This window comes from Mandrillus leucophaeus, unplaced genomic scaffold (genome assembly GCF_000951045.1).
Source record: "Mandrillus leucophaeus isolate KB7577 unplaced genomic scaffold, Mleu.le_1.0 Scaffold65, whole genome shotgun sequence".
NCBI classification, from domain to species: Eukaryota; Metazoa; Chordata; class Mammalia; order Primates; family Cercopithecidae; genus Mandrillus; species Mandrillus leucophaeus.
In genome coordinates this window covers 3,774,321-3,783,031 of record NW_012107030.1, presented here as the reverse complement: position 1 = coordinate 3,783,031, position 8,711 = coordinate 3,774,321, and the positions used below count along the sequence as shown (strand labels likewise).

Sequence of the window (8,711 nt, the reverse complement as noted above, 5' to 3'; positions counted from 1 at the left end):
AAAAAAAAAAAAAGAAGAATTATTCCAACTAGATAAAAACTTAATATAATTTTAGTTTATAAGCATTTGTGTGGGAGGAGATGGGGAGAAACTCTAACAATCTCTCTCTTTTTTTTTTTTGAGACCGAGTTTCGCTCTGTTGCCCAGGCTAGAGTACAGTGGCGCGATCTTGGCTGACTGCAACCTCTGCCTCCCAGGTTCAAGCAATTCTTGTACCTTAGCCTCCCGAGTAGCTGGGATTACAGGCATGCCCCACCACACCTGGCTAATTTTTGTATTATTAGTAGAGACGGGGTTTTTCCAGATTGGTCAGGCTGGTCTCGAAGTCCTGACCTCAGGTAATCCACTCGCCTTGGCCTCCCAAAGTGATGGAATTACAGCCATGAGCCACCGTGCCCGGCCAAAACTCTACCTTATCTCTAAGGCTGAATTTTCATTCATGGTTTGTTATAAAAACTTTTTACTCAGGTGGCCTGTAATTCAGGATCATGACAGCTAGATAATTTGAGCAGTAGAGATAGGTGGGAATTTGGGGTCTCAAGTACTCTAAGTTGCTTTGTAAAATGGGGTGTTAAAACTGATTCCACTAAGTGTTTCTGAGTAACCAATCAATTCACTTCCTTGCTGCTGTTTGACATTCTCACAGTGACCATCTTTCCACCGTAGAAAAGGACACAAATGGAGAAGTTCTGTGGGTGTGGTGTTATCCTTCCACGACAGCCACATTGAGGAACCTGCTGCTGAGAAAATGCTGCCTTACAGATGAAAACAAACTTCTCCATCCCTTTGTCTTTGGTCAGTACAGAAGAACATGGTTTTATATCACAACAATTGAAGTTCCAGAGTCTTCCATTTTGAAAAAGGTATGATTGCATGAAGGTAAAAAAAAAACCCAAAATAGGCTGGGCACAGTGGCTCACCCCTGTAATCCCAGCACTTTGGGAGGCCGAGGTGAGCGGATCATGAGGTCAACAGATCGAGACCATCCTGGCCAACATGGTGAAACCCCGTCTCTACTAAAAATACAAAAATTAGCTGGGCGTTGTGGTACACGCCTGTAGTCCCAGCTACTCTGGAGACTTAGGCAGGAGAATCGCTTGAACCCAGGAGGCGGAGGTTGTAGTAAGCTGAGATCACGCCACTGCACTCCAGCCTGGTGACCGAGTGAGACTCCGTCTCAAAAAAAAAGGATAGAAAATATTAAATATTATTTTCATTGGGAATATTCTCTTTCACACTTCATTCTCATTCATTCTGTAAATATTTATTATTGTCTATTATATGACAGACCCTGTAGTTGATATAGTGGAGCAGTACAGCAATATGTGGTCTTTTCCCCTTTTTTTTTGTTTTTGTTTTTTTGAGATGGAGTTGTTCTCTGTTGGTTGGTCTGGAGTACAATGGCACAATCTCGGCTCACTGCAACGTCCGCCTCCCAGGTTCAAGCGATTCTCCTGCTTCAGCCTCCCGAGTAGCTGGGATTACAGGCACCCACCATCACGCCTGGCTAATTTTTTGTATTTTTAGTAGAGACAGGTTTTACCATGTTTGTCAGGCTAGTCTTGAACTGTTGACCTCAGATGATGTACCCGGCCAGGATAAATTCAGAATTTAAAAAGGCAAGCCGAGTGCGTTAGCTCACGCCAGTAATCCCAGCATTTTGGGAGGCTGAGGCGGGTGGATCACCTGAGGTTGTGAGTTCAAGACCAATCTGACCAACATGGAGAAACCCCATCTCTACTGAAAATACAAAAAATTAACCAGGTGTGGTGGCGCATGCCTGTAATCCCAGCTACACGGGAGGCCTGCGGCAGGAGAATCTCTTGAACCTGCGAGGCAGAGGTTGTGGTGAGCCGAGATTGCGCCATTGTACTTTAGCCTAGGCAACAAGAGTGAAACTCTGTCTCAAAAAAAAAAAAAAAAAAAAATTTAGAAAGGATGTTTAAGGCAGCTCAAGTATGAAGTAGACTTTTCTTGGTGTGTTGTTTGGTATGAACAGTATCAGTGTGACGTGGAAGACTAGGATGTGGTAATCGTGGACTTTCCTAATCCCAAGCAACCAGCAGGTTTTTTCACAGAATAGGACAGACATTTTTTCCTGTTTTAGGGCTAATGTATAGCCAATGGTGGGACTCTGTGAAACGTGACTAGAATACCAGCTTAAATTTAAGAAATTACATTTAAAATGGCAGGAAGGTAACAATTTAGAAACTGTAGAAGGCTTAAGACAAAGCAGATTCATAGTTACAAAATATAAAAAATACAAATTTGCAAGAAGATAGGTTGTGGTTTTTTTTTTTTGATGCGAGTTTTGCTCTTGTCGCCCAGGCTGGAGTGCAGCGGCATGATCTCGGCTCACGGCAACCTCTGCCTCCCAGGTTCAAGCCATTCTCCTGCCTCAGCCTCCTGAGTAGCTGGGATTACAGGCATGTGCCACCACGTCCAGCTAATTTTCTTTCTTTCTTTTTATCTTTTAACTTCAATTTTTAATTTTTATTTTTTGGGTCAGAGTCTCATTTTGTCACCCAGGCTGGAGTGCAGTGGTACAATCATGTCTCACTGCAGCCTTAATCTCCTGGGCCCAAGTGACCCTCCCACCTCCGCTCCCTGAGTAGCTGGGAGCACAGGCGTGCACCACCATGCCCTGCTAGTGTTAAAATTTTTTGTAGAGATGAGGTCTCACTCTGTTGCCCAGGCTGGTCTTGAACTCCTGGGTTCAAGTGTTCCTCCTGTCTTTTCTCCTAAAGTTCTGGAATTACAGGCGTGAGCCACTGCACCTGGCCAAAAAGATAGGTTTCAATATGTAATGAAATCTTTGGTTTATTGCTCAGTAAGTTCTTTTTATTTATTTTTTTCTTTTTTTGAGATGGAGTCTTGCTCTGTCACCCAGGTTGGAGTGCAGTGGTATGATCTCGGCTCACTGCAACCTCTGCCTCCCAGGATCAAGCGATTCTCATGCCTCAGCCTCCCAAGTAGCTGGGATTACAGGCTTGCGTCACTACCTACTCTTCATTTTAAATGTATCTCTTCAAAGTTTTGTATTTCTAAAATTCTGAATTTTGTCTCATTAGTGGAAATATTAGGTATAGGATTATCAGAAATTTATAATAATAGAGGCATATAAGTAAATGAAGCTTCTTTTCTTTTTTTGAGACAAAGTCTCACTCTGTTGCCCAGGCTGGAGTGCAGTGGCACGATCTCGGCTCACTGCAACCTCTGCCTCCTGGGCTCAAGCAATTCCCTGCCTCAGCCTCCCAAGTAGCTGAGACTACAGGCGCTCGCCACTACGCCCGGCTATTTGTATTCCTTAGTAGAGACGGAGTTTCACTGTGTTAGCCAGGATGGTCTCGATCTCCTGACCTCGTAGTCCGCCCGCCTCGGCCTCCTAAAGTGCTGGGATTACAGGCGTGAGCCACTGCGCCCAGACGGTCTTTTTCTTTTAATACTGTTATGTCTTAAAAAGTTTGTTAGAATATAGTAATAAAAATTCTGCTAAAGCGTCTTTAAAAAGTGTGTTTTTTTTTTTGTTTCTTTTGAACAGGTGACTCATTTTTCTATTGTTTTGACCACCAAAGATTTTAACCCAGAGAAGTATGCTGCCTTCACTAGGATATTGTGTAGGTCTGTATAAAAATTGTATTAAATGCTAATATATAAAATGAAGACCTTAATATAGTTAAATAGCAGATTTCTATACTGAGAAAGCAAAGTTCAGCCTTGTGTCTCCCCAACAAAATCTTTAGTAGCCCTTCACAGACTGTAAAGAGGGCATTTCTCTTTTGCTTTGTTGATACTTCTCTTATTTGGGTAAATGATCTAGGGGAAGAGAAGAAGCAGTTTGTGTAGCTATTGTAGCTCCTGGGTGTTCTGAGTCACTTCCTACTTTTGGTCTGTTACTTCTGTTCACTTCTAGTCTAGAATTCCCTTAGTAGGTTGGATAAGTTAAGTGCCTTATGACACGGTAAACTGGTTTGTATGTGTCAAGGTCAGTGTGTGTGCAGTCATTTTGGGGAAAGAATTATGCCGAAGCACAAGAACACATTTCTTAGCTGGAATGTTGAGAAGCTAGGGAATTCTGATTAATTGGTTAGTCGTGATTCAGCTAGACTGTTTTAGTTTCATCTCCATTGTTGAAAAATTTATCAAAAATGGCCTGGCATAGTGGCTCACAGCTGTAATCCTAGCACTTTGGGAGGCCGAGGTGGGCGGATCACGAGGTCAGGAGATCGAGACCATCCTGGCTAACACAGTGAAACCCTGTCTTTACTAAAAATACAAAAAATTAGCCAGACGTGGGGGCGGGCACCTGTAGTCCCAGCCACTCGGGAGGCTGAGGCAGGAGAATGGTGTGAACCCAGGAGGCAGAACTTGCAGTGAGCCAAGATCGCGCCACTGCACTCCAGCCTGGGTGACAGAGCGAGACTCCGTCTCAAAAAAAAAACCTCAATAAATGGTTGCCTTTTGGCTGTTTTTGTGCATCAATGTATATACACACACCAGAAAAAGCAAAAAAATAAAAAAGAGAAAATTTAAGACTATCTTCTCATTACCCAAGGGTTTCAGTTAGATTATATCTTGGCTAAATGAGATTTCACCATTTTTGCAGCCAGCCAGAATAAAAAAGCTTCCTACTCTCATAAATTCCAGGTGAATGTCTCACTCTGGATAAACAGCTGTCTGCTAATGTGGCACTTACACAAAGGAGATTATTATTGCCAGAAAAGACGCTATCCAGAAGCCATAAACTGAAACACTACAGAGGTATTTTTGAACAAACATTGGACCCCCATTTCATTTGGTTGCTCAACTGAATTCACTGGGAAATATTCTGGAGTCCAAAAGGCAAGGTTGCTTCAGACCCCACTTCCTGCCCAGAAGGAGGCCCAGATGGTTTCTCAGCTTCTGCGGTGCGTGGCATTGTAGTATCCCGGATTTCCTCTCCCGTCATGGTGCAAGAGAAGTGAGAACTCGGAGCTACTGCCAGCCGCCTCCTCTGCTTCCTGCCCTTTAATGCAGCACTATGCTCTCTCTTGCATGTATGCACGTCCATGTATTTGTACACACACACACACACAGGTCTGCGTGTACATGCACACACTCATAGGCAAAGACTTCTTTTCTTCATGAAAGAGGTTGATGGAGTTGTCTCCCTCCGTTTCTGGTGAGAGGAGCAGGCAGGCGTGCCTTCCACACACAGCTTGCTGCGCACAGCCGCAGCGGAAGCCCGCAGGAGGGAACCTCATTCCCTGTGTGGCTGCAGGTTCACTGCCGTGGTCCCCAGCCTCTAGTCGCTTGCAGCTAGTGGCCCTGCTAGAGAACCAGGGTTTCATGCACACTTGCAGTCAGCTGTCCGGGCCAGGTGTGGCAGCCTATGGATGTCTATCTGAACAAGGCCCTCTGGGTCACACTGTGGGCTTTTCCTGTGGAGTGCTTTTGGGGGGATTTTCCCCTCTGTTTTATCTCTCCTGGCCCAGGGTTGTCATGTAAGAAGTCATCTTATCCTACCAACCTTATGTTTCTCTTCTCTATTACTGTGTATTGTTTATATTTCACAATTTTTTTTTTTTTGACATGGTCTCACTCTGTCACCCAGGCTGGAATGTAATGGCGCCATCTCGGCTCACTACAACCTCCACCTCCTGGGTTTAAGCAATTCTTGTGCCTCAGCCTCCCAAGTAGCTGGAATTACAGGCACCCACCACCACGCCTGGCTAATTTTTATATTTTTAGTAGAGACAGGGTTTCACCATGTTCACCAGGCTTGTCTTGAGTTCCTGGCCTCAAGTGAGCCTCTTGCCTCAGCCTCCCGTAGTGCTGAGATTATAAGCATGAGCCACAGTGCTCGGCCTCTATTTTAGAAAGTTAATGGCATTTTGCTTTTTTTGTTGTTGGTGGTAATAAAGCACACTTAGAAATACAGGAGATTATACAGTGAAAACTAAGCTCCCTCCTCCTCCTGTTCCCAGACTCCAGTTCTACCTCCTGACCCCCACTCCACACAACTCCTGTGACCTCCTTTTTTATATCCTATCAGAGAAGTTTTTCTCCCCGTGTGAGCTTGTGTGTGAGTTCCTGGGTTTGAATGTATTTTACGTGTGTGAAAGCTCACCACATTCCTTGTTCTTTACCTTTTTCCCTCAAGTTATGAACTGAATTAGTAGTTGTTTTTTTTTTTTTTTTTTTTGAGATGGAGTTTTGCTCTTGTTGCCCAGGCTGGAGTGCAATGGCGTGATCTCAGCTCACCGCAACCTCCACCTCCCAGGTTCAAGTGATTCTCCTGCCTCAGCCTTCCCAAGTAGCTGGGATTATAGGCACGCGCCACCAAGCCCGGCTAATTTTGTATTTTTAGTACAGATGGGGTTTCTCCATGTGGGTCAGGCTGGTCTCGAACTCCTGGCCTCAAATGATCCGCCCGCCTCGGCCTCCCAAAGTGCTGTGATTACAGGTGTGAGTCACCGTGCCCAGCCCTCAAGTGATCTGTGTTAAATGTGTTTTATTTTCTTCCCGATTTTCTATCCCACCAGCTCCTAAAAGGCCCAAATAGACCCAGTCATGTTTCTCAAGCAAAATTTAGTTTTCGTTGCTCACAGGAAGAGATTTCAAGGGGAAGAGAGGGATTCCACATGTGAGCTATAAATGCATCCAGTTTCCTGTCAGCATTTTCTGGAAGCTTTAACTTGATGATGAATGTCTAATGTGCATTTATCACCAAAAACCTAAAGGAATGTTGATTTTTTTTTTTTTTTTTTTTTTTTTTTTTTTTTTTTTTTTTGAGACAGAGTCTCGCTCTGTCGCCCGGGCTGGAGTGCAGTGGCCGGATCTCAGCTCACTGCAACCTCTGCCTCCTGGGTTCACGCCATTCTCCTGCCTCAGCCTCCCAAGTAGCTGGGACTACAGGCGCCTGCCACCACGCCCAGCTAATTTTTTGTATTTTTAGTAGAGACAGCGTTTCACCGAAGTAACACTACTTTCTACATGAAAAGATTCAAGCATTCAGGCCAAGTGCGGTAACTCATGTCTGTAATCCCAGCACTTTAGGAGGCTGAGGTGGGTGGATCACCTGAGGTCAGGAGTTAGAGACCAGCCTGGCCAACATGGTGAGATCCCATCTCTACTAAAATTACAAAAATTAGTGGGGTATGGTGGCGCACACCTGTAATCCCAGCTACTCGGGAGACTGAGGCGGGAGAAACACTTGAAGCCAGGAGGTGGAGGTTTCAGTGAGCTAAGGTTGTGCCACTGCACTCTAGCCTGGGTGACAGAGTGAGACTCTGTCTCAAAAAAAAAGAAGAGTGAAGCATTCAGAAGGGCATAGCAAGGTGGCTTCGGATTCTTGAGAAAGCACCCAGACCAGCCTGGGTGCATATCTCCACATGATTTATGCCAAATGGAAGCATAGTTGCTTTGTTGTCCTTTCTTACAGAATGTACCTGAAACATGGGAGCCCAGTTAAAATGATGGAGAGTTATATTGCAGTTCTCACAAAGGGGATATGCCAGAGTGAAGAAAATGGCTCTTTCCTTAGTAAGGATTTTGATGTCCGAAAGGCCTACCTGGCTGGCTCCATCAAAGGTAAGAAGGGAAAAAACGAAACCCATCCAACGACAAAATCCCCAAGCCAAGAACAGTCTCATTAGATCCTATTGTTCCTACTAGAGTAATCAGATAATTAGATTATCTCATTAGAATTATCTAATGACTAGATAATTCTAATCCTTCCATACGTTATTTTCATTTACATAATATTTTTCATATCATTTGTACACAAGAGGGTAACTTTAACCCCTGTATTTCCTTATTGAGTTAGAATTCTCTCACAGGAAAACAGGTTTTTGTGGTGTTTGTTTCCATATTATTCTATTGGCTATTTTAGAAATGTTTTCTCACTGGTAAGCTCAATTTTGTGGCTCGAGGTCTTCATGGATTACATTTCTTTTCTTAGATCTTAGCAGTTATCTCTGTCATCTGAAGAGCCCAAGTCCTTGACCCCAAGCTCCTAATTTAAGTTCCAGCTGGAAAATCCAAAATGCAGACAGCCCAGGCCTAAGCCACAGACTTCAGTGTCCCTGAGCAGGAGGCGAGGGGATCTCTGAAGGCGAGGCTGCTCTCTGTCATGTCCCCCTACAGTGCCCATCTGTCTTTTCTTTTGATCCCGCTGTTCTTTGAGTTTTCTCAGCATCCCTGTTGAGGTGTTAGCTGTTTGTCAGGCTAACTTAAGGACTTAAGTAATGATACTGGGGGACATGATGGAGTTAGTGGACTTACTTTTTTTCCTTTTGAGACAAGGTCTTGCTTTGTCACTGAGGCTGAAGTGCAGTGGTGGTACAATGACAGCTCACTGTAACCTCAACTTCCTGGGCTCAAGCAGTCCTTCCACCTCAGCCTCCCGAGTAGCCCTGCCCAGCTAATTTTTTTTTTTTTTGAGACAGAATCTCACTGTGTCACCCAGGCTGGAGTGTAGTGGCATGATCTCAGCTCACCGCAACCTCTGCCTTCCAGGTTCAAGTGATTCTCGTGCCTCAGCCTCCCAGGTAGCTGGGACTACAGGCAGCTGCCACCACACCCAACTATTTTTTTTTTTTATTTTTAGTAGAGACGGGGTTTCACCATGTTGGCCAGGCTGGTCTCGAACTCCTGGCCTCAAATGATCCGCCCGCCTCGGCCTCCCAAAGTGCTGTGATTACAGGTGTGAGTCACCGTGCCCAGCCCTC

The 8,711-nt window shown here is 44.7% G+C and overlaps 1 protein-coding gene across 3 annotated transcripts in view; it reads left to right on the top strand.

Moving 5' to 3' along the window:
- The window catches only part of FAM45A (family with sequence similarity 45, member A), a 40,580-nt gene that overhangs the window by 7,702 nt on the left and 24,167 nt on the right, over positions 1-8,711 (top strand). Inside the window, exons 2-4 of one of the 3 annotated variants that reach the window (XM_012001099.1) lie at positions 647-863; positions 3,542-3,621; positions 7,424-7,572. In XM_012001099.1, coding sequence (XP_011856489.1) covers positions 647-863; positions 3,542-3,621; positions 7,424-7,572 — 446 coding nt within the window. Of the gene's footprint in view, positions 1-646; positions 864-3,541; positions 3,622-4,897; positions 5,393-7,423; positions 7,573-8,711 lie in introns of those variants that run through there. The other 2 variants (XM_012001100.1, XM_012001101.1) reach the window with 2 other exon arrangements.